A 26774-nucleotide genomic window follows, 5' to 3' on the forward strand; every position below is an offset into this window, starting at 1 on the left:
ACTTTGGCCACCTCATGCGAAGGGCTGACTCATTGGAAAAGACTCTGATGCTGGGAGGGGTTGCAGGCAGGAGGAGAAGGGAACGACAGAGGATGAGATGGCTGGATGGCATCACTGACTCAATGGACATGAGTCTGAGTGAACTCCGGGAGTTGGTGATGGACAGGGAGGCCTGGCATGCTACAATTCATGGGGTCGCAAAGAGTCGGACACGACTGAGCGACTCAACTGAATTGAACTGAGGGGATAGGGAGATGTGTTATTCTGCCATGTTTAATCAGAATACTTTATTCTAACATTTCTATTTGAGGATTGTTCAAAACTGTACAAAGATCGTTTCTATCAATCTGAAAGATTTCAAAGACGTCGGTGCCTCTTTTGCTGGCTGTGCACCAGCAAGCTGATCAAACGGTCTCTTATCACAGCCTGATTAGATTAACTCGACAGCCTCCCTTCTCTGGGTGGTTCCAAGGTAGAGCCCTGTCTCAGTTCTGTTTTGCAATTCTACACTGTTTAAAACTGAAGTCCAACAAGGCATCTTCTCTTGGACCCACATCCTTTGCTTTAGGACATTACTGCAGCTTCTGTTTTTGATGGCATTGATGTACACATTCCATTCTGTCTTCATGTGTTTGAGATCATTGTGACCTTTGTGTATTTGTTTTTCTTCCTTTATCCTTTGACTTTGTCCTGCTGTCTTTCACTGCATTTAATTGTATTTGTCTTCTGCTTCAAAAGAGGATCTCGCCTTTTATATATTCCTTCCTGGCCTAGATTTCCTCAATTATTTTTTCCTGAGGCCCTTACCTACTGCCCTTTTAGGGGTAAGAATGGCACCTCACTCCAGTACTCTTGCCTGGAGAATCCCATAGATGGAGGAGCCTGGTGGGCTGCAGTCGCTAAGAGTTGGACACGACTGAGTGACTTCACTATCACTTCACTTTCATGCATTGGAGAAGGAAATGGCAACCCACTCCAGTGTTCTTGCCTGGACAACCCCGGGGACGGGAGAGCCTAGTGGGCTGCCGTCTGTGGGGTCGCATAGAGTCGGACACGACTGAAGCGACTTAGCAGCAGCAGTAGCGGCAGCATGTCAGTTTATGAATATGGTTATGTGTTGGCATTTTCTAGCTTGCCCTGGTAAGAAGTACTGGTGATCCAAAGTTTTTTCCCAAAATCAGATTCCTTTTGTGGTTGCTGCCTATTTTGCTGGAGGGTATTTGCTCACCAGTGTTCCAGTGTATGTACATACTCTGAGCTTGCCAGTTGTTCCCCAGCCCTTCCATCACGGCCCTTCTGAGTTCAGTCCTGCCTTCGAGATTGTGCAAATGTGTGTATAACCAAGTTAGAACAAAACAAAAGAAAGCCTTGGAAATTTTATCCTTTTTCTCTAAAGACTCTGATAACTCCTCTCAAGGATAGTCTGTGATCCTGTTTTTCTTAATGACCTCATATGATTGTATGAAGATTTTGAGAGGCACAAATTTTTGCATAAAAATTGTGTGGCTTAGAGATACACAGATAAGCAGACTTCTGAGATTAACGGTTGGTACCTCTTCATTTTTGTCTTTGGTTTTTCCAGCCACTCCCCCTATCATTGGTGGAAATTAAGAGACAGACAAGATCATAATTATTTATCTTAACCCAAAATTTGGGTGCTTGCAGTATAGGACCCAGTTAATTACTGCAGGATATACAAAATGAGTTAAGATCTCTGACCTCAAGTTTATTTATACTTTAATAGGAAAGATAAGATAGGTATACAAATAATCATAAAATACAGAGGGAAAAAAAGCCCTGTAAGAAAGTTCTAAACAAAATACTGAGGAAATGCAAAGGGACATGAACCTGAAACTGGCTGTTGAAATCAAGAACAGCATTTTGGAATGCTATAGAACATTCCCAGATATGTAAATATTAGGTAGACAGATAACCATGATGGTGTGATCACTTACCTATAGCCAGACATCCTGGAATGTGAAGTCAAGTGGGCCTTAGGAAGCATCACTACGAACAAAGCTAGTGGAGGTGATGGAATTCCAGTTGAGCTCTTTCAAATCCTAAAAGATGATGCTGTGAAAGTGCTGCACTCAATATGCCAGCAAATCTGGAAAACTCAGCAGTGGCCACAGGACTGGAAAAGGGCAGTTTTCATTCCAATCCCAAAGAAAGGCAATGCCAAAGAATGCTCAAACTACCGCACAATTGCACACATCTCACTCGCTAGCAAAGTAATGCTCAAAATTCTCCAAGTCAGGTTTCAACAGTATGTGAACCATGAACTTCCAGATGTCCAAGCTGGATTTAGAAAAGGCAGAGGAACCAGAGATCAAATTGCCAACATCTGCTGAATCATGGAAAAAGCAAAAGAGTTCCAGAAAAACATCTACTTTTGCTTTATTGACTATGCCAAAGCCTTTGACTGTGTGGATCACAACAAACTGGAAAATTCTGAAAGAGATGGGAATACTAGACCACCTGACCTGCCTCTTGAGAAACCTATATGCAGGTCAGGAAGCAACAGTTCGAACTGGACATGGAACAACAGACTGGTTCCAAATAGGGAAAGGAGTACATCAAGGCTGAATATTGTCACTCTGTTTATTTAACTTATATGCAGAGTACATCATGCGAAATGCCAGACTGGATGAAGCACAAGCTGGAATCAAGATTGCCGGGAGAAATATCAATAACCTCAGTTATATAGATGACACCACCCTTATGGCAGAAGATGAAGAGGAACTTAAAAAGCCTCTTGATGAAAGTGAAAGAGGAGAGTGAAAAAGTTGGCTTAAAGCTCAGTATTCAGGAAACAAAGATCATGGCATCCAGTCCCATCACTTAATGGCAAATAGATGGGGAAACAGTGGCTGGCTTTATTTTTTTGGGCTCCAAAATCACTGCAGATGGTGATTGCAGCCTTGAAATTAAAAGATGCTTGCTCCTTGGAAGAAAAGCTATGGCCAACCTAGATAGCATATTAAAAAGCAGAGACATTACTTTGCCAACAAAGGTCCATCTAGTCAAAGCTATGGTTTTTCTAGTAGTCATGTATGAATGTGAGAGTTGGACAGTGCCGAGGAAGTGATGGTTTTGAACTATGGTGTTGGAGAAGACTCTTGAGAGTCCCTTGGACCACAAGGAGATCCAACCAGTCCATCCTAAAGGAAATCAGTCTTGAATATTCATTGGAAGGACTGATGTTGAAGCTAAAACTCCAATACTTTGTCTACCTGATACAAAGAACTGACTCATTGGAAAAAACCCTGATGCTGGGAAAGATTGAGGGTGGGAGGAGCAGGGGATGACAGAGGATGAGATGGTTGGATGGCATCACTGACGCGACAGGCATGAGTTTGAGTAGGCTCTGGGAGTTGGTGATGGACACGGAACCCTGGTGTGCTGCAGTCCATGGGGTTGCAAAGAGTTGGAAATGATTGAGCTAGTGAACTGAACTGAAATAGAGTTCTGTGTTTTTTTGTGTGATGAGAGTGGGAGGGAGGGATCTATTGTATTTCCACTATCGCATTTTAATACAGAAGTTTCCTCCCAAGTGAGGATCACAGCATAACGAAAAGAACATTCCAGTCCCAGTTCTGCCCTTTTATTTGCTAGATTTGGACAGCAGTACAGTCACTATGAACTAGAGCATGGTTACAATCTTATTTGTCCCCATATGTCTCATTAGAAGGAAGTCCGCTGTTTTTCTCTTTGGGTTTCTCTTTCCTTTTGGATTATCCAGGAACCCCCTGGGACACTGCTAGTGCAGGAGGAGAGGTGGTCAGTGCAGCTTCCACATCGGAAAGGGAAGAGCCCCATTGTCTGCTGCTGCCCCTCAGTGCCTCATGGGGTGCTGTTGAAAACCAGTCCTTACTTTGTGATCAGTAATGCTAACCCAGTGCTAAACCTGGGTCCCGCCTCAGCCACTCTAAGGAAGGGACCCCACTCTGCTAGGCTCAGCCAAGACACCCCCTTGAATTCTCAGGGCAAAGCTCTTGGTATTGTGTTATTTTAGCCCACACACAGCCATTTTCCTGATGCCAAGTGGCCTGGGAAGCTTCTCAGACCCAGAACCTCCAGTTCTTCTCCCTCCCAGAATCCACCCCTAGGATTCACCATGGCAGGTGGCCCCTTTCCATACTTGAAATGCAGACTCTTTCCTCCCTACCCGCAGGCAGTAAGGCTGGTTAATCTCTCAACTTTCTGAGGAAGGCTCTCCTCAGTGAGCGTTCATGGAAGAATCTCTGAGTGATTCAGGGTACCTTCACCCAGGGTGGAGGGTGGAGACGGGAGTGGAGGCTCTGCTTATACAATGATTCAAGGTGATTATGGACACACTCTCACTGTAGGAAAATAAATTTAATCTGTGATGGGTGTCCTGCTTCCTTAATGATATCTATCAGATAATGTTATTGTGAATATAAAATGAGATGGTGTTTTGAAAGTTTAAAGAGCCACAGAACTGTATTATCATTGTTATTTTGTCATTTCCTGTCCAAATCCCTTCAAAGGCTGCTCTTTTGGTTTAGGACAAGTGACCTGACCCCGCTTTTCTTCTCCAGCCTCATTTTGTCTCACTCCACCTCTTTCACTGTACTTCAGCCCCTTCGATCTTCCTCAGACTTGTCAAGATTTTTCTCTGTCACTGGACTTCTAATACTGTGCTTTTGTATAAAGTGGCCCCTCCCCCAGGAACACCCCCACCCCCTCCACCCCCACCCCCTCCACTACTAAGCCTAACTGAAACCTACATCAGAGTCTCCTTTTAACAGACTGCCCCTAAAACTCTAGTATAAATTAAATCCCTCATTGTGTAGGATCAGAGAACCTTGTTTTTTCCCCTCTCAGCACATATCATGATGTAAAAGATACACATGAATGAATGATCACTTATTTATTATGAGCGCTAAATTGAAGAAAAAGGTGTCTACTTCTCTGGACACCTGCACTGAGACCAGTGAGCATGTCTACTCGGATCACTCTAAGTTGAAGCACTGTATTCCTTGGTTCTCAGAGCACATCCTCCTTCCCTCTATGACTCTTGCAGATGAAAATTTCTGTTAAATCATTGGCAGAGTTGAAAGATAAAAAGCTGAAGTTGGCTTTCTTCCATGTACCTGAATTGGAAATTTTGCATAGTTTATACTAAAGATCAGCTTCTTTTCCAGGTTATCATTGTTGTTATGTTCCAACAATAGAATCATGGGAGACTCTGGTGTCTCTTTCTGTCAGAGAACAGTAAATTATGTACGTGTTGATCATTGAGAAAGGAGGCTTTGTGTTGTAGAAGAGATGAAAATTTGTCTAAACTTATTGTTAAACATTCTATCATCCCTATTTAAACATAAGGGTGACCCCTAGTGGATACTGAGTATAACAGACTGAAAGATCCAGGAACCCCTAAACTGAAGTGGTCACTGTATGTTGTAATCAGCAGTAATCCTTTTCTTTGAAGCTCAAGGATGTTTTGCTCTAGAATTTAGAAGTTTTGAAGAAGGCTTGATTTATGAGGTTCGCAGCTCTCCTCCAGCACTTAACCTATATTTAGTTAAACAAAATGGTCAAGTTCTCCACAGCAGCTATCACTACCTCATCCTAACTACTTAAGGGATTTTATGTGCCCTCCAGTCCATATAATTATAGATGAATAGTTTTACATACACAGTTGTAATAATATACATAATATTTTGTGTTCTTTTATCACTTGAAATCCTTTTATATGTCTGCATAGTTTTTCACTTTTCATGGCATTTAATACATATCATGTTGATATTTGTAGTTAATTCCATCTTTGCTTTTTTTCAGCTTCTTACTGTGGTAGTGAAATAGTGCACATCTTATTCAAACTATAGAAAGCTCTGCTTTGGGGCCCCAGGTGATTCCTGAGATGGGGTTGGAGTGTGAAACCATGGCCAGGGCATGGTCATCTTTAAGCAGCATCTTGCCTGCCCAGCTGATGCTGGGCGTGCTATTAGATAATGCCTGGCTGGGCCCCTGTGCCCCCAGATCCCTCCTCCTCTTTCAGGAGACTGGTGGTCCATGTTTCCTGCTTTCCTTCCGTGGTGCATTGTTGCCCTGGCAAGTGAGCTAAGGACGCAAGTAAGCCATCCAAAAATTGTTTAATCCAACCAGGACAGAGTTTCCTCCCTCTCACCTTCAGATATGCACTGAATTACCGGTTGCTTTGGGGCAAAGGAAAAGGAGACAGTTGGTTTTAGAAGGTTGGAAAAATTCTGCTCACAGTGTTGTAATTTATCTAGGAAGCTGAAAACTGGATATTATTTTAATTTATTTTGGTAAGAATCTGCTCTCTGTGGTATGACCTTCAAATTAAGAAAATCCAGTGTCATTTTTATTTTTTTCTTTACACTTAACTGTTATCTTGATGTTCTATAATGAACATATGTTATTTTTATATACTGAAAAAGAGAACTTTTCTAAATTATAGAAACCCAGTAAAGCCTATGGGAAAATAAAACATCCAGTCTCATTGCCCTGAGATAATTACCACTGACATTTTATTTTATTTGCTTTCCATTTTTTCAATGCACAAATGAAATCTATCTGGAAATCTTTATGTTTAAAAAAAAAAACTTCATGGAAATAGTTTTTAGAAGATAAAATTTATAATAACTTGGAGAGTGATTATTCACATTCAAAAAGATAAGCTGCAGAGTTTCATTATTAAGCTCCCACATTACACTTAAAGTGATTGAGTTCCTAGGAATTAATTTTTATTCTTTTGGTTTTTTATATCACCTCTCTCGAACTTGAAGCAAGTGTGTTACACATTTGAGTCAAAGTCAGGAAGATCCCCTGGAGAAGAAAATGGCAACCCATTCCAGTACTCTTGCCTAGAAAATTCCATGGATGGAGGAGCCTGGTGGGCTACAGTCTATGGGGTCGCAAAGAGTCGGACACGACTGAGCGACCTCTCTTTTCACTTGTTCTGTCAGAAATCTCTATCTTAGTGGCATCGTGTGTTCCGCACCCGAGGAATGCTCACTGAACCAACTTGTCAGCCACTTATTGAAACTGCAAGTCAACGTTTTGGTTTCACTTCTGACAAGCTACCTCGAAATGTCTGTCATGATTTTAGACCCAAAAGAGACCTCGTCCATTTGGAAGACTAAATTCCTAAGGAGACTGAGCTAAACTTTGCCGAGCATCATACTAATGTTGCTTGGTGAATTGGTGAATAGTGTGTCGTGAGGCTTTTTTTTGGGGGGGGGGGTACCAGTTTCCGCAGATCTCTTGGCTAAGTGTCACCTGACTCAATTCTCATCAAATGTCTGTATTTGTATTACATTTCCTTGTGGTTTGATGTATGATAATCTCTAGATAATCCTCAGTGGAAATGTTCATTCTCTCTAGTTCTTCCTCAAATAGCAACTCTCACTTCCCTTCTCACCTCCAGATCATTTCTTGGTAAAAAATTTTTATTTAATCCACATTATCTTCTTTTTCCTAATTAATTACATTGAAAAATACAAAGTAAAAGCATAATGAGAGAGGAATCGGAAAAGGTATATCAATTGTGTGTTAGCATCCTTTGTGAAACGAGAATCCATATTCCTGCTTTTCATCCTTTGGATTATTAGTTATCTAATTTGAAGGTGCCATGTTTCTTAGCAGGGTAGTTTGGTTTATCCTAACAAATGTGCTCGGAGAAGGCAGTGGCACCCCACTCCAGTACTCTTGCCTGGAAAATCCCATGGACGGAGGAGCCTGGTAGGCTGCCATCTATGGGGTCGCACAGAGTCGGACACGACTGAAGCAACTTAGCAGCAGCAACAGCAGCAGCAAATCTGCTTATTTAATTAAAAAGAAATTAGTGATAGGTAATTCAGTTATATATTCACTGTACCTCCAAAAAGTAATGCAAAGGTCGTGTTTTAAATTCAGTTCAGTTCAGTCGCTCAGTCATGTTCGACTCTTTGCTACCCCATGAATCGCAGCACGCCAGGCCTCCCTGTCCATCACCATCTCCCGGAGTTCACTCAGACTTATGTCCATCGAGTCAGGGATGCCATCCAGCCATCTCATCCTCTGTCGTCCCCTTCTCCTCCTGCCCCCAATCCCTCCCAGCATCAGAGTCTTTTCCAATGAGTCAACTCTTCGCATGAGGTGCACCATTTTCTCTGTACATGTTTACAGGCAAAGTAGCTCATGTGTGCTAATCTGATTTCCTTCCTATATATATCATCTGACCATACAAATAAAAATTGCCCCTTTCTATTTTTTATTCTCTAAAGTTAATTGAAATATGTTTTAAATAATTTCTGTAGTGAATGGTTGAAAACTTTATTTTTGGAGGGAGGGGCTTTTTGCAGAATCTTTTACATGAAGGCAGGTGATTTAAAAAAAAAAAACAAAGGACAAAACATGTTCTCTTAACTCCTGACTGTAAATCCTATACTAAATTACGGGGAAACAGTGGAAACAGTGGCTGTCTTTATTTTTGGGAGCTCCAAAATCACTGCAGAGGGTAATTGCAGCCATGAAATTAAAAGACGCTTACTTCTCGGAGGGAAAGTTATGACCAACCTAGACAACATATTAAAAAGCAGAGACATTACTTTGTCAACAAAGGTCTGTAGTCAAGGCTGTGGTTTTTCCAGTAGTCATGTATGGATGTGACAGTTGGACTATAAAGAAAGCTGAGTGCCGAAAAATTGATGCTTTTGAACTGTGGTGTTGGAGAAGACTCTTGAGGGTCCCTTGGACTGCAAGGCGATCCAACCAGTCCATTCTAAAGGAAATCAGTCCTGGATGTTCTTTGGAAGGACTGATGTTGAAGCTGAAACTTCAGTACTTTGGCCACCTGATGCGAAGAGCTGACTCATTTGAAAAGACCCTGACACTGGGAAAGATTGAGGGCAGGAGAAGGAGGGGACAACAGAGGATGAGATGGTTGGATGGCATCACCAACTCAATGGACATGAGTTTGGGTAAACTCTGGGAGTTGGTGATGGACAGGGAGGCCTGGCGTGCTGCCGTTCATAGGGTTGCAAAGAGCTGGACATGACTGAGCAACTGAACTGACCTGAACTGATACTAAGTTATTAATTCTGATTGCTTTCCTCTTAGGAGAACCAGTGGAGTTAGACTTGGGTTTGAATTCTGGCTCTTCCATCCTCTGACTTTGTGACTTTGGATAAAATAATCCATATCACTGTTTCTTTTCTGTAAAAAGTTGATAGTGATAGTTCTTCCTTTGTAGGGTTGATGTGAGGAATAAATAAGATCAAATGTGTGAACTTCTAAATGCACAGTGCCTAGCAGAAAGCAAACACTTAAATGTAGCATTTATTATTATAGACTGGAGCTAGGAAACCTTTTCTGTAAAGGGCCAGATAGTAAATATTGTAGACTTTGAGGACCATAGTCTCTGTCACAGTAATTCATCTCTGCCTTCGCATAGGCAATATGTTAACAGATGTGTGTAGTTATGTTCTGGTAAAACTGTTTATATGAAAACAGACATGGGCTATGGTTTGTTGATCCCTATTCTAGAGAAATAAACCTAACAAATGACATAAGGTATGAATATATCAAAAATCAGTACAAGTCTTCTGTGAAGTGGATTATCAAGAAGATTTAGATTGATTACAAAATTAAAACCTAAAAATATTAAAACTTGATTTACAACCCCAGACATTACATTTAAGTCTCAGTTTTTAAATTTGTTCTGCTCAGATAATATGCAATTTTTATAATAAAAATCTCTGGTACTAGGAAAATGAATGTTTAAAGGTCCATAAAAGCACTTTAATATAGAGAGCACCCTGAAATATACAGTTTCTTGTCTTCTTAAAAGCAGTATATGAAAAATAATGGAAGCCTTTTTTATTATATATTATGACTTTGTGGATCAGGAATTTGGGCAGGGCTCAGTTGAGTGATTCTTATGGGCCACATGGTGCCACCTGGAGTCACTAAGTGATTTTCACCAGGTCTGAAAGGTCCAAGATGGCTTCAATCACATGGGATGCAGAGCTCAGCTGAAACTGTGGACTAAAGTTCTTATACACGGCTTCTCCAGCACTCAGACCAGTTTTGAAAATCAATATGACTTTGTCATTACATGTCTCAGTTCCAATAGCACTGTGATTCCCCTCAGCCTTTACTGAGGTTCGTAGAGCTGATGCTTGCATTCCCCAGAACACTGTGCTTTCAGTCTGCTTTTTTATATTTTGGCTTCATAAGCCAATTTTTAGCTGTTGTCTGGATAGGTGACACCTTCCTAAGTTTAGTTCAGTTGCTCAGTCGTATCTGACTCTTTGCGACCCCATGAATTTCAGCACGCCAGGCCTCCCTCTCCATCACCAACTCCCAGAGTTCACCCAAACTCCTGTCCATCGAGTCAGTGATGCCATCCAGCCATCTCATCCTCTGCTGTCCCCTTCTGCTCCTGCCCCCAATCGATCCCAGCATCAGAGTCTTTTCCAGGGAGTCAACTCTTTGCATGAGGTGGCCATAGTATTGGAGTTTCAGCTTTAGCATCAGTCCTTCCAAAGAACGCTCAGGACTGATCTCCTTTAGAATGGATTGGTTGGATCTCCTTGCAGTCCAAAGGACTCTCAAGAGTCTTCTCCAACACCACAGTTCAAAAGCATCAATTCTTCCGCGCTCAGCTTTCTTCACAGTCCAACTTTCACATCCATACATGACCACTGGAAAAACCACAGCCTTGACTAGATGGACCTTTGTTGGCAAAGTAATGTCTTTGCTTTTCATTTTTTTTTTTTGATTTTTTTTTTTTTTAAATTTTATTTTATTTTTAAACTTAACATAACTGTATTAGATTTGCCAAATATCAAAATGAATCCGCCAGAGGTATACATGTGTTCCCCATCCTGAACCCTCCTCCCTCCTCCCTCCCCATTCCATCCCTCCGGGTCGTCCCAGTGCACCAGCCCCAAGCATCCAGTATCGTGCATCGAACCTGGACTGGCAACTCATTTCATACATGATATTTTACATGTTTCAATGCCATTCTCCCAAATCTTCCCACCCTCTCCCTCTCCCACAGAGTCCATAAGACTGTTCTATACATCAGTGTCTCTTTTGCTGTCTCGTACACAGGGTTATTGCTACCATCTTTCTAAATTCCATATATATGCGTTATGCTTTTCAATATGCTATCTAGGTTGGTCATAACTTTTCTTCCAAGGAGTAAGCATCTTTTAATTTCATGGCTGCAATCACCATCTGCAGTGATTTTGGAGCCCAAAAAAATAAAGTCTGACATTGTTTCCACTGTTTCCCCATCTATTTGCCATGAAGTGATGGGACCGGTTGCCATGATCTTAGTTTTCTGAATGTTGAGCTTTAAGCCAGCTTTTTCACTCTCCTCTTTCACTTTCATCAAGAGGCTCATTAGTTTTTCTTCACTTTCTGCCATAAGGGTGGTGTCATCTGCATATCTGAGGTGATTGATATTTCTCCCTGCAATCTTGATTCCAGCTTGTGCTTCCTCCAGCCCAGCGTTTCTCATGATGTACTCTGCATATAAGTTAAATAAGCAGGGTGACAGTATACAGCCTTGACGTACTCCTTTTCCTATTTGCAACCAGTCTGTTGTTCCATGTCCAGTTCGAACTGTTGCTTCCTGACCTGCATACAGGTTTCTCAAGAGGCAGGTCAGGTGGTCTGGTATTCCCATCTCTTTCAGAATTTTCCACAGTTTATTGTGATCCACACAGTCAAAGGCTTTGGCATAGTCAATAAAGCAGAAATAGATGTTTTTCTGGAACTCTCTTGCTTTTTCCATGATCCAGCGGATGTTGGCAATTTGATCTCTGGTTCCTCTGCCTTTTCTCAAACCAGCTTGAACATCAGGAAGTTCACAGTTCATGTATTGCTGAAGCCTGGCTTGGAGAATTTTGAGCATTACTAGCATGTGAGATGAGTGCAATTGTGCGGTAGTTTGAACATTCTTTGGCGTTGCCTTTGGGATTGGAATGAAAAGTGCCCTTTTCCAGTCCTGTGGCCACTGCTGAGTTTTCCAGATTTGCTGTCATATTGAGTGCAGCACTTTCACAACATCATCTCCCAGGATTTGAAATAGCTCAACTGGAATTCCATCACCTCCGCTAGCTTTGTTCATAGTGATGCTTTCTAAGGCCCACTGGACTTCACATTCCAGGATGTCTGGCTCTAGGTGAGTGATCACACTATCGTGATTATCTGTGTCGTGAAGATCTTTTTTGTACAGTTCTTCTGTGTATTCTTGCCACCTCTTCTTAATATCTTCTGCTTCTGTTAGGTCCATACCATTTCTGTCCTTTATCGAGCCCATCTTTGCATGAAATGTCCCCTTGGTATCTCTGATTTTCTTGAAGAGATCTCTAGTCTTTCCCATTCTGTTGTTTTCCTTTATTTCTTTGCATTGCTCGCTGAGGAAGGCTTCTTATCTCTCCTTGCTATTCTTTGGAACTCTGCATTCAGATGCTTGTATCTTTTCTTTTCTCCTTTGTTTTTTGCTTCTCTTCTTTTCACAGCTATTTGTAAGGCCTCCCCGGACAGCCATTTTGCGTTTTTGCATTTCTTTTCCATGGGGATGGTCTTGATCCCTGTCTCCTGTACAATGTCACGAACCTCATTCCATAGTTCATCAGGCACTCTATCTATCAGATCTAGGCCCTTAAATCTATTTCTCACTTCCACTGTATAAGCATAAGGAATTTGATTTAGGTCATACCTGAATGGTTTAGTAGTTTTCCCTACTTTCTTCATTTTAAGTCTGAATTTGGCAATAAGGAGTTCATGATCTGAGCCACAGTCAGCTCCCGGTCTTGTTTTTGCTGACTGTATAGAGCTTCTCCATCTTTGGCTGCAAAGAATAGAATCAGTCTGATTTCGGTGTTGAGCATCTGGTGATGTCCACGTGTAGGGTCTTGTGTTGTTGGAAGAGGGTGTTTGCTATGACTGGTACCTTTCTGGGCACAGCTAAATGCTACTGAAGAAACTTAAAATACAGCTCAAAATAAGAAAATTCTATAATATATGACAACATGGATGAACCTGGAGGACATGAGACTTAGTGAATCACAGAAGAACAAAGAATAAAAATAGTCAAACTCGTAGAAGCAGAGAGTAGAATGGTGGTTGCCAGAGGCCGGGGGAGGGGGAGGGTGGGGGAAACGGGGAATTGCTACTCAGGGGGTAAAAGTATTAACTATACAAGATGAATAACTTCTGAAGTTGCTGTGTAACATCATACCTATAGTTTACAGTACCATATTATACACTTAATTTGTTAAAAGATTGCATGTCATGTTAAATATTCTTACTATAATTTTAAAAAATTATGACTTGGGAGCTAATACCATTTGAAAAAAAAAAAGGTAGTAAAACATCAGAACCAAGTATTTTTCTCCTGCTTATTTTTCCTACTTATTTTCTCTTCTCCATATCCCCCCTCATATTTTTTTATTTTGTATTTGGGTATAGTTGATTAACAATATTGTGGTAGTTTCAGGTGACAGCGAAGGGACTTAGCCATACATATACAAATATCCATTCTCCTCCAAACCTTCTTCCCATCCAGGCTGGCACATACATTAAGCAGAGTTCCATGTGCTGTACAGCAGGTCCTTGTTGGTTACCCATTTTGAATGTAGCAGTGTGTACCTGACCATCCCAAGCTCCCATCCTTTCCCCCAATAGCCGTAAGTTTGTTTTCTAAGTCTGTGAGTCTGTTTTGTAAATAAGTTTATTTGTTATCATTTCTTTATTGACTCCACATATAAGGGATGTCATATGGTATTTCTCCTTCTCTGTCTGACTTCAGTATGACACTCTCTAGGTCTATCTGTGTTGCAAATGGCAATGGCATTATTTTATTCCTTTTATTGGCTGAGTAATATGCCATCATATATATGTACCACATCTTCTTTAGCTGTTCCTCTTCTGATGGATATTAGGTTGCTTCCATGTTTTGGCTATTGTAAACAGTGCTGCTATGAACATTGGGGTGCATGTATCCTTTTGAATCATGTTTTTCTCCAGATATATGCCCAGGAATAGGATTGCAGTCTTCCCCATATTCTTGATGAGCAACAGTAAATGTTGGGAGGACAGAATGTGGGGACAGGCCAGGCACTGGAAAGGGTTAAGTTCAGTGATGCCTCCGGTTGGAAGAGGGGCTAGTAAGACTTGACTTGAAGCTATGTTTGCACAGTAAGCACTCTAGTTTTGTTTTAATGACATGTTTATTGGAAGTAACTTATGGTGGGGAGACTAACGCTTCCCAAGCTATGTTTTCTGCAACTGTACAGGATTAGGGGGTCATGTACACCCCACTGTATCCCCCATCTTTCCAGTTTGTGGAGTCTCTCCTTTTCACCTACTTATATCTCCCATCACCTGTTGACAATTACATTGTCAAGATAATGTTCTGTTTTGTTTTAGTCTGGATGCCTTTGTATTTTTTTTTTTTTTAACGTATGTATGTTAAAGCTCTCTAACCCTTTATTGTAGATGGGTAGTATTACCTACCTCACAGTGTTGTGGAAATGCTGTAAAGTGCTCAGAAAATGTTAGTTATTATTGTTATCTGATAACCATCTTCCAAAACTTCCTTTTTTAGAAACTGATTCATCAGTACAGAAAGAACACAGAAACCAAACACCTGCTCCATCTGCAGCTACAACTTCCGCTCCTTCTAAGTATCATCGAAGTCGATCTGGGGGAGCCAGGGATGAACGATACCGATCAGGTGAGAGGGAACTGAAAATTACTGCTGGAACAGTTTTTACCTACTGTAGTGTGAACTGTACAGCCTGAGAGCTCCTGATATTTATTTTTTTCTCTTAAAGTGCCAACAGGTCTATATGAATTCATTCATCAGCCATTTGTTGAGTACTTATTACATGCCAGATGTAGTAGGTACTCTTATTTGCTGGGGTTATAGCCCCAAATAAAACATTTCTGCCCTCAAGGCCATCAGGGGAGCCAGGCAAGTACAAAGGCAGTGTGAATAAATAAATAAGAAAGCAGAGGGCTGAGGTCTCATGAGATGGTACTAGGAAAGCTCACTAGACTCTCTTGGAAGAGGCAGGTCTTTCTGTGTTTTTCAGGGCTATTGATTAGTCTCTTGACTTATGGAGCTGGAACAGAAACTTAACAGTGAAATTTCATGTTGGTAAACCCATAAAAAAGCAAAGAGGAATTGATGAGCCCCTTGATGAAAATGAAAGCAAGTGAAAAAGCTGGCTTAAAATTCAACATTCAAAAAACGAAGATCATGGCAACTGGTCCCATCACTTCATGGTAAATAGATGGGGAAACAGTGAGAGACTTTATTTTTGGGGGCTCCAAAATCACTGCAGATGGTGACTGCAGCCATGAAATTAAAAGACGCTTGCTCCTTGGAAGAAAAGCTATGACAAACCTAGACAGCATATTAAAAAGCAGAGACATTACTTTGCTGACAAAGGTCCGTCTAGTCAAAGCTATGATTTTCCAGTAGTCATGTATGGATGCGAGAGTTGGACTGTAAAGAAAGCTGAGCGCCGAAGGAGTGATGGTTTTGAACTGTGGTGTTGAAGAAGATTCTTGAGAGTCCCTTGGACTGCACAGAAACCAAACCAGTCAGACCTAAAGGAAATCAGTCCTGAATATTCTTTGGAAGGACTGATGTTGAAGCTAAAACTCCAATACTTTGGCCCCCTGATGCAAAGAACTGACTCCTTAGAAAAGACCCTGATACTGGGAAAAATTGAAGGCGGGAGGAGAAGGGGTCTACAGAGGATGAGATAGTTGGATGACATCACTGATGGACATGAGTTTGAGCAAGTTCTGGGACTTGGTGATGGACAGGGAAGCCTGGTGTGTGGCAACCCATGGGGTTGCAAAGAGTTGGACATGACTGAGTGACTGAACTGAACTGACCTGACCTGAAACCCATAAACTTTATTTCTTCTCACCCAGAAAATACCCATGGTAAAAGAAAAGGTGATGTGCTGTGGCTGGCTGTGGGGGCACACTCCAGCTACACCACGTCCAGCACTGATAAGCAGAAGGAATCATAGACCTCAGGGCATGTGGCATAGTAAGCCCGTCCCACATCCATCTACTGTCCTCTGTGATAGGATAGTCTCTGTAGCACAGTTAGTGTTTTAAGAACAAGCAAAATTAAGCCAGAAGACTAACTGGAATGTTATTTTACTTTCTCCAGATGTTTTTTTCCCGCTGTTACCAACCAAGGCTACCTTATCCTTTTTTTTTTTTTTTTTTTTTTATCCTTTTCTTGAATTGAAAAACAGGGTGTGTATCACACCCTCATGAAAACAGCTTTAGAGGAAACAAGGAAAAGGACAATTATTTTATGAGCTGATATTATTAGATATGTATTTTCACACACTGGAAGGAAGGAAGGAGTGAAAAGTGTTCGGTCAGAAAATAGAAATTACAGGCCACACAGAATTTTCCTTTGTATCTAACCTGGGGCTGATTGACAAGAGGCTTTCTCTGAGACTAAGACATCTGAACCATGTCATGGCAGACAAAGTTAGGGAAATAACATCAGATAGTAAACCTGAAAATAGTTAATTATGACTGAAACTTAGAAAGTAAGGACCCAGGAAGAGGTGGGAGATGAGGCTGGAAAGATAATCAGTGGGCAAATCTTGAGGAATCTTGAATACTACTGAAGAATTTTAGCAGAGCAGGAACACAGATTTGTAATTTGTTCTAGTAGCTTAGGCCAGCTGCACAGGGCCTAACACATGTTAAGAGTTAAATACATATTTTGGAGAAAGGAGGGTATAAAAGTAGTACTAGTTAGGGCACGGATCAGAGGGAGGTAAGGCTGGATTTGGAAAAGCTAATCAGGAGCTCCTGTTTGTCGCCAGGCCCCCAGCTGGGTTCCCCAGCACCCGGTGTTGCCTTTAGAGGCTGGGGCTCAGGTGCTGCAGTAGTGGGTTCTCACCAGCCTGGAAGGCTTTTAGCCGCTACAGCACCCACCCCAGGCTTGCTGGGAAGTTTTTTGCTTGTTCTTACAGCATTTAACAAAAAAGTTAGTAAGGAACCCCAAAGAGGATTCTCTACACTCTATGTCCAAGCTGATCACACGGAGAAAAAAGTCTTTTGTGAGCTCGTTCAGTAGTGTCAAATTCTGACGTTCACCTTTGTTGTTTAGGCACTAAGTCACGTGCAACTCTTTTGAGACCCCTGGCCTGTGCCTGCCGGGCTTCTGTCCAGGGGATTTCTCAGGCAAGAATACTGGAGTGGGTTGCCATTTCTTTCTCCTAGGGATCTCCCGACCCAGAGATCAAACCTGTGTCTCCTGTATTGCGGTGGATTCTTTACCACTGAGCCACTAAAACCCAAGTATCTTTTCTATCAGTTCTTTCAGACTTAACCCAGTATCAGAAAGTGTAGTCTGAATCATACACTGGTTAGCAGACTGTGGAGACTCTTGGTTAGGTGCAGGGGTATTGAGGAGGGTTCAGTAGTTGGGTTTTGGATATTTGTGTCACTGGGACTTTAGCCGGGGGGAGTAGTACTGAGGAGGCCAGAGAGGAGGTAAAGTGGGGAACAAAGGTGATTTGAAAACCCTGAAGATAATGAAAGTTCTGCAATGCTGTTTTGAGGAGGAACGTGAAAGAGGAGACCTGCAAGCATGAATTTTGGCTGAAAATGACATTTTTAAAAGTAGAAGGAAATGCCTAACTAAATAGTAGAGAAAAACTCAGCACACAGTGCAAATTCTGGCTTCCATGAGTAAGATGAACTGAACTGAACTGAACAGTAGCCGCAGAAATAGAGCAAAGAAGTTATAGAAATTTATCAGAGTTGAACTTCACCTCTTTGCTACTCCATTCATAGGAAGGCTTATATTTACATGTCACATGCAAAATTAACTTAAGAATGGAGGGTATGTTTAGGAAAAATTATAAGCATTCAGATTAAAGTACACAGAAAGGGCTTGACATTGATTTCAGTGAGTGTAACGTGAAAATCCTCTCTTATTTGGTAGAGGCTTATTAACACCTACAACATTTCAACTAGTCATGATCGAACTTAGTATTTCATGCTTCAGACATGGTGTAAAAGAGCTTACATTTATTCAGAGTTTAGATTTTCTGACCTGATTGTATTCTTTGTGCTTAGACAAAAGGGTCTGACGTTTCAAATACACTTACTTAGTACCTCCTTTTCCTGCCCATCAAAGCAGGATGCAATTTTCTACACACACGATTTGTGGTCCCAAGTGTAGAAAATATACAATTAATCTCTGAGATGGAATGTGATTGGGTGGTAAGTCATTGTGACAGTTTCTTCAATGTTAATCTTTTCAGCAGTTAGCCACCTCAAACAAAACAACAAAAACAAAAAAAAGGACTTTTTTAAAGAGTAGCTGTATCACCTTATTGAGCTCCAACATTAGTGCTGGAAAATGAAACCCAACTGTCCCATGATCCTGGCTGCTGCTGCTGCTAAGTCACTTCAGTCGTGTCCGACTCTGTGCGACCCCATAGACGGCAGCCCACCAGGCTACCCCGTCCCTGGGATTCTCAAGGCAAGAACACTGGAGTGGGTTGCCATTTCCTTCTCCAATGCATGAAAGTGAAAAGTGAAAGGGAAGTCGCTCAGTCGTGTACGACTCTTTGCGACCCCATGGATTGCAGCCTACCAGGCTCCTCCATCCATGGGATTTTCCAGGCAAGAGTACTGGAGTGGGGTGCCATTGCCTTCTCCATGATCCTGGCAGAGATGTCCAAAGTCAGCCACGTCTGGGGACTGAACTTCGGAAGTGATTTCTCTATCAGATGATCAAGATGAATTGTATGTTGGCTGAAGGAGTCAAATCCAGTTACAAGAGCTGCCTGTTCTTATCGATAAGAGACTTTGCTGATACACTAACTGAACATCTCTTTTTTGACACAGGTGTAGGGGCCAGGGCTTATCATGTTAGAAAATAAATGAGTGGTTTGATTTGTTCTGTGTTCTGATGCTGCAGATCATTATGGCAGAGAAGAACATGCTCTGTATTTATTAATTATCCAAATGTCCTGGGCCTTTTAAAGCTTGACTAATGTGAATAAGTCCCTAGTTTTCGCAGTTTGCTCTCACATGTTTTATGTCTCATGCAGCAATACTTTTGGAAGTGTAGTATTTTTAATTAATAAGTGTGACCATTTTTTGTGCTGTTCTGTTGAGAAAGTGCTTTTTCTCAATATGCGCAATTAGTCATTCATTTTCCAAGACAGTAAGAACCATGGTTTCATCTAATATGAGAAGGGCACTTTTCACATTTTAGCATACCTGAAATCAGGATATCTTTTTTTTTCAACCCTGGAGAATATCTTTTATATAAGATGGCACCGTAGATTCAGTAAAATATGTCTATCTTGATTCAACTAAATAAGTAAACAGAGACACTAAAATAGTATAAAAATATAAATGCCATATAAAGCTACTTCAAATGACTGCTACTTTTAAGGAAGTAGCAGTGCAAGAGTTTGGCACTATCTTTTAAACTTTAAATATTCATACACTTTTACCCAGAAATGCTACTTCTAGGAATTTGCACATACACATATACACAAAAATATATATACAAAAATGTTTGTTATAGTATAGTTCATTATAAATACAGTGATAAGTTATAGTAGGTCCACACAGTAGAATTTAATGAAAACTAGTTTAAAGATCCTATGAAGTCTCAGGAAAATGAGGTAGATTTATTTGTGCAAATATGGAGAGATGTACAAAATATATTGTTAAGTAATAAGTGCAAGATAGTATGTAGCACATGATATTATGAAGTACACAGGAGTAGAAATTTGGAATTACTATATACCAAACTACGGGCTTCCCTTGTGGCTCAGCTGGTAAAGAATCCACCCGCAATGCAGGAGACCTTGGTTCAATCCCTGGATTGGGAAGATCCCTGGAGAAGGGAACAGCTACCCACTCAACTATTCTAGCCCGGAGAAGTCCATGGACTACAGTCCATGGGATTGCAAAGAGTTGAATATGACTGAGCGACTTTCACTTTCACTTTCAACTGTTCCAGCTACTGAGGTGGGCTTATTTCTGGGATGTGTATGTATATTAATTTTTTCCATTTTTGTTATGGTAAAATATACATATAAGAAAATCTGTATTAATTTTAAACAAAAAGTAACAAAGATGGTTTTCTATTTTTTAAATTGTGGTGTAACCGACATATGACGTTAGTTTCAGGTATACAGGATAATGATTTGATATTTGTACGTGTTGTGAAGTGATGATCCTAGTAGGTCTCAATAACATCTGTCACCTTTCAAAGTTAAAAAATTGTTTTTGCTTATTATAAGAGGACTTTTTAAAAAATTTATTTTTAATTGGAGGATAATTGCCTTAAAATATTGTGTTGGTTTCTGCCATATAACAATGTAAATCAGCCGTAAGTATACATATGTTTCCTCCCTCTTGAGCCTCCCGCTCACCCTGAGAGGACTTTTAAGATCTACTCTCTCAACACCTTTCACATGTGCAATCCAGTACTATTAATTATAGTTATCATGCTGTACATTCCATCCCATGGCTTATTTATTTTGTAACTGGAAGTTTATAAAAGATAGGGTCTTTTTGATTTTCATTTTTGTTTTTTTGAGAAATTCAGGCAAGGCTTTGTTTATTGGGACTTGTACTGCAGATTGAGGGAGCAAAAACAATGTAAAAGATAGTTTTTAAAGTGATATCCATGGATAAAATATTTAAAGCCTTATGTCCATTTTTTGCTCTAAGTGTGGATTCTTTTGACTTAATGCCAGGAGCTAAATGCAGCAGTAACTACCTCTGTCAACTTAATTGAGAACTGACTTTCTCTGTCCAAATATGTTTTCTGATACAGCGACTTTTGCCAAGGTGGCTGCCACTGGCACACCAGGACCATTTTATTTCTTTATTAATAGACTTCCTCATACCAAGGAAGATAAATTCACTTCAGTTCAGTTTAAGCAAGCATCTGTTGTAGACCTCCTACAAGTTGAGCACAGTTTCAGTGCTAGAGAAACACAGATGAAAACACAGGAAACCTTTGTATAAGGTATAGTCAACAGAGAAGAGAGGGTGACAGAGGAAGAGCCTGAATACCAGGCACTGTTGAGGGCAGGCTTTGTGGAGGTGGCAAAATCTGAGCCATTTTGAAGAATGAATAGCTGTTTGCTATATAGATATTCTAAACAAAAGAAATGTAATTGGTAAAAGCAGGGGAATGTGAAATGCAGAATTAAAATTTCACTGCTCCTCCCCACCAGCACATACAGTAGTGCCAAAATTAATGTGATATGCTCATGTTCCAGAACTTAATAGTTGCTGCCTCTGCCGTAAATGGCAAAGTGGTCAGTACCTTAGAAATTGGTAAAAATGGCATGGCTATTAATTGGTTTACAGATAACTCTTGAACTGTACGTCTCTACTTAAATGACTCAGCCCACCCCCACATCTGCGTTTGCCACACATCTGTCCATCTGCCTATCTGTAGTAATGTCCTAGCAGGTAAGGGCACTGGGTGTTTGTCTGCCCCTGGTCCCTGAAGCCCAGCTGTGCCAGTTTTGTGCCATGTCTTAACTACTTCATAACAACAAGCCAAAAATAGGAGCAACTACTTAAAATATGTAAAGTAGCATTTTCCACTTATCTTTTTGGAAAAGATGAAAAAACATGGCCCATTATTATCCATAGATGTGGGGAAATGGACATTCTCCCATCTTGTTGATAGAAATGTTATTTCTTTTATTACTAATGAGATTGGACCTTTTGGAATATGCTTATTTTCCATTTGTGGCTTCTTCTGTAAACCACTTGTCCATTGCCTAAACCTGCTTTTTCTAAATTGAATTCTTTTTTTTTTCCTTATATTTTTGTATGAGTTTTACTAGTCCTAGGGATAGTGACATTTAAATTTACTAGAGGTAGTAACCAAAAAAAAAAAAAAGACAGATCAATTAGAGGTATAAGAATTAGAAAAGAAGAAGGAAAACTGAATTTGCAATTGATATGATAATTCATTTAGAAAACCCAGGAGATTTGATGGCAGAAGTAACTTAATGAAATAATTATATCAAGTAGCAAGATATGAAATTAGTGCAGAAATCAGTAGCCTTCATATTTGCTAATAAAACTAGTTGAAAGATGTAATGGTAGAGCAAACCTCATTTACAAAAGCAATAAAAGAAAATAAAACATATTTAGGAATAAACTTCAGGAATGTATAAGACCTTTACGATGGAAACTTTAGAACATCCTGAATGACACACAGTGGCCATGATAGATGGAAAGTCACCCCGTATTCTTAGATGGGATGATTCAATATCACAGAGATGCTAGGACTCCAAAAATTATCATTTTAATCCAATCCTGGTAAAAACACTATCAAATTTATTTATGGAGCTAGAAAAAAATATTTTTGAAGTTCCATTTGAAAAGTAAACACATAATAGCTAGGAAACACTCAGAAAACCTATGAGAGTGACTAGATACGTTTTAATATCGAGCAACATACTCCAAAGACTGTAATTAAAACAGTGTGGTATGACACACAAATTGGCAGACAGACCATTGGAATAGAATGATAAGTTCAGAAATAGACCGAAGTACATCTGGGGTTTAGTATACCATAAAGATAACATTGGAAATCACTTGGGTGAGAAACTACTTTTTGATAAATTATGCTACAACAACTGGGAAAAAATTAAGTAAACCTATTATCTCACACCAGATGTGAGCAAAAACTTCGAATGGATCAAAGATCTTTATGTAAAAACGAAACCATTTAAGTACCTAAAGAAAATATTAGTCAATTTTTTAATAATCTAAGCTTATGAAAAGCCTATGAGAAGACTTTCTAAGACTGAAAATCCAGATGTATTCGAAGACTACAGAAAAAAAATTTTTTATTGTGGTAAAAACACATGAATATACTCTTAGAATTTTCAAGTGTCTATTATATTGTTAACTGTATGCACATTGTTATACAACAGCTCTTTGGAACCTTTACATCTTGCATGACTGAAACTTTATATCCATTGATCAGTAATTCTGTTTCTTCTTGCCCCAGTCTCTGCCAACCACTATTTTGCTCCCTATATCTATGAATTTGAGTACTTTGCTGCTAAGTCACCTCAGTCGTGTCCTACTCTGTGCAGTCCCATAGACGGCAGCCCACCAGGCTCCCCCGTCCCTGAGATTCTCCAGGCAAGAACACTGGAGTGGGTTGCCATTTCCTTCTCCAATGCATGAAAGTGAAAAGTGAAAGTGAAGTCGCTCAGTCATGTCCGACTCTTAGCGACCCCATGGACTGCAGCCCACCAGGCTCCTCCGTCCATGGGATTTTCCAGGCAAGAATACTGGAGTGGGGTGCCATTGCCTTCTCCGTACCTCTTAAAAGTGGTATATATTACGGGGTTTTGTAGGGGTGTGTGTGTGTGACTGGCTTATTTCACTTAGCATGTCAAAATTTCCTTTTTTAAGGCTGAAGAATATTTCAGCCTTAATACATAATGTAGTATGTGTATACTACATTTTTTTAATCCATTCATCCATTCATGGACATTAAGTTGTTTCCACATCTTGGCTGTTGTGAATAATGCTGTAGTGAACACAGATGTGTAAATATCACTTCAAGACTCTGCCTTCAGTTCTTTTGGATATATACCCAAGTAAGATTGTTGTGGGTAGTTCTAGTTTTAATTTTTTTGCGGAACCTCCATAGTGCTTTCCATTGCAGCAGTAACATTTTACAGTCCTACCAACAGTGCATGCAGGTTCCACTTTCTCCACATCTCTGTCAACATTTGTGATTTTCCTTTTTTTTAAGTGGCCATTTTGTCTTCTTTGGAGAAATATCAGTTCAGTTCCCTTGCCCATTTAAAACTGAGTTCTTTGAGATTTTATTGTGATTGAGTTGTAGAAGTTCTTTGTGTATTCTAGATAGTAACTCCTTACTCAGTGTATGATTTGCAAATACGTTCTCCCATTCCACAAGTTGCCTTTTCACTGTTGTTTCCTTTGTTGTGCAGAAGTTTTAAAGTTTGATATAGTCCTAGTTCTGTTTTCAGCTTTTGTTGCTTGTGTTGTTGGTGTCACATTCAAGAAAGTATTACATTCCAAGGTCATAAAGTGTTTTCCCCTAAGAATTTTATAGTTTCAGGTCTAATGTCTAGATCTTTAATCCATTTGGATTGATTTTTGTGTATGGTGAAAGATAAGCATCCAGCTTCATTCTTTTTTACATATGGATATTCCAGTTTTTCTAGCACCGTGTGTTTCTATCAAGGCTGTCATTTCCCCATTGTATAGTCTTAACATCTTTGCGGAAGACCATTTGGCCGTGTTCACCAGAATAATTTCTGGGCTCTTTCTTTGTTTCATTGTTCTGTATGTATGCTGGATGCCACTGTCATAGTCTTGGTTACTATAACTTTGTAATATGTTTTGAAATCAGGAAGAGGGAAGCCTTTAGCTTTGTTCTTCTTTCTCATGATTGTTTTGGCTCTTTGGGGTCCTTTGAGATTCCATATGCATTTAGGAATTTTGTTTTCTGTGTTTTTAAAAAGTGTCATTGAGATTTTGACAGAAATTGCATTAAATCTCTAGATTGCTTTGGATAATACGGATGTATTAACAATATCCTTAATAGACTTAATGTTAATCAGAAAATGTCTTTCCACTGATTTGTTGTCTTTTATTTCTTTCATCAGTGTCTCATATTGTACAAATCTTTCACCTCCTTGGTTATATTTATTCCTAAGTGTTTTGTTCTTTTTGATACTATTGTAAATTTTTACTTTTCTTTTCAGATGATTCATTGTTACTGTTCAAAAACACAACTAATTTTTGTATGTTGATTTTTCTCTCTTGCAATTGCTGAATTTATTTGTTAGTTCTGACAGTCTTTGTGTGTGAGATCTTTAGGGTTTCCTACGTATAACATCATGTCATCTGTAAACAAAAACAATTTTACTTCTCCTTTCCAACTTCAGTTCAGTTTAGTTCAGTCGCTCAGTCATGTCTGCCTCTTTGCGACCCCATGAACCGCAGCATGCCAGGCCTCCCTGTCTATCACCAACTCCCGGAGTTCACCCAAACCCATGTCCGTAGAGTCGGTGATGCCATCCAACCAGCTCATCCTCTGTCGTCCCCTTCTCCTCCTGCTCTCAATCTTTCCCAGCATCAGGGTCTTTTCAAATGAGTCAGCTCTTTGCATCAGGTGGCCAAACTATTGGAGTTTCAGCTTCAACATCAGTCCTCCAATGAACACCCAGGACTAATCTCCTTTAGAATGGACTGGTTGGATCTCCTTGTAGTCCAAGGGACTCTCAAGAGTCTTCTCCCACACCACAGTTCAAAAGCATCAATTCTTCGGCACTCAGCTTTCTTTATAGTCCAGCTCTCACATCCATACATGATCACAGGAAAAACCATAGCCTTGACTAGATGGACCTTTGTTGGCAAAGTAATGTCTCTGCTTTTGAATATGCTGTCTAGGTTGGTCATAACTTTCCCTCCCAGGAGTAAGCGTCTTTTAATTTCATGGCTGCAATCACTATCTGCAGTGATTTTGGAACCTAGAAAAATAAAGTCAGCCACTGTTTCCACTGTTTCCCCATCTATTTGCCATGAAGTGATGGGACCAGATGCCATGATCTTAGTTTTCTGAATGTTGAGCTTTAAGCCAGCTTTTTCACTCTCCTCTCACTTTCATCAAGAGGCTCTTTAGTTCTTCTTCACTTTCTGCCATAAGGGTGGTGTCATCTGCATATCTGAGGTTATTGATATTTCTCCCTGCAATCTTGATTCCAGCTTGTGCTTCTTCCAGCCCAGCGTTTCTAATGATGTACTCTGCATATAAATTCGATAAGCCGGGTGACAATATACACCCTTGACGTACTCCTTTTCCTATTTGGAATCAGTCTGTTGTTCCATGTCAGGTTCTAACTGTTGCTTTCTGACCTGCATACAGGTTTCTCAAGAGGCAGGTCAGGTGGTCTGGTATTTCCATCTCTTTCAGAATTTTCCACAGTTTATTGTGATCCACACAGTCAAAGGCTTTGGCATAGTCAATAAAGCAAAAGTAGATGTTTTTCTGGAACTCTCTTGCTTTTTCGATGATCCAGTGGATGTTGGCAATTTGATCTCTGGTTTTCCAACTTCGATGCCTTTTATTCTTTTTCTTGCCTAATTTCTCTGACTAGAATGTCCAGTACTGTGTTGAATAGATAGGTGAGTGTGAGCATCCTTGCCTTATTCCTGATGAAAATGGGAAAAGCTTTTAGCTTTTCACTGTTGAATATGATGTTGACTGTGGGCTTTTCATGTTCGATAATTATCTTGAAGTACTTTCCTTCTGTTCCTGGTTTGTAGAGTGTTCTTATGAAAGAATGTTAATTTTGTCAAATGCTTTTTCTGTATCTATTGAGATGATCATATGATTTTTCTCCCCTGTTATATTAGAGTATTACATTTATTTTCATATGTTGAATCAAACCTTGCAACTTAGGTGGATAGTCTTTTTAATGTCATATCGTCCTTTTAATGTGCTGTTGAATTTGGTTTGTTAGTATTTTGTTCAGGATTTTTACATTAATATTCATCTGGTCTGTAGTTGGTCTGTAGTTAATATTGGTTAACAACATTATTTTGGCCTGTAGTTTTCTTTTTTTATAGTATCATTGCCTTTAAAAAAAAACCAAAAACTTTTGCATGGCAACAAATCACTGCAAACAATAGGAAAAGACAAACAACAAACTGAAAGAAAATATTTCTAACAT

The 26774-nt window shown here is 40.0% G+C and overlaps 1 protein-coding gene across 4 annotated transcripts in view; it reads left to right on the top strand.

Moving 5' to 3' along the window:
* The window catches only part of DIP2B (disco interacting protein 2 homolog B), a 232581-nt gene that overhangs the window by 120336 nt on the left and 85471 nt on the right, over nucleotides 1-26774 (top strand). For all 4 annotated transcript variants that reach the window (XM_055583293.1, XM_055583288.1, XM_055583274.1 and 1 more), the window contains exon 3: nucleotides 14597-14725. In XM_055583293.1, the coding sequence (XP_055439268.1) occupies nucleotides 14597-14725 (129 nt within the window). The remainder of the gene's footprint in view (nucleotides 1-14596; nucleotides 14726-26774) is intronic.

Source organism: Bubalus kerabau, chromosome 1 (genome assembly GCF_029407905.1).
Source record: "Bubalus kerabau isolate K-KA32 ecotype Philippines breed swamp buffalo chromosome 1, PCC_UOA_SB_1v2, whole genome shotgun sequence".
NCBI lineage: Eukaryota > Metazoa > Chordata > Mammalia > Artiodactyla > Bovidae > Bubalus > Bubalus kerabau.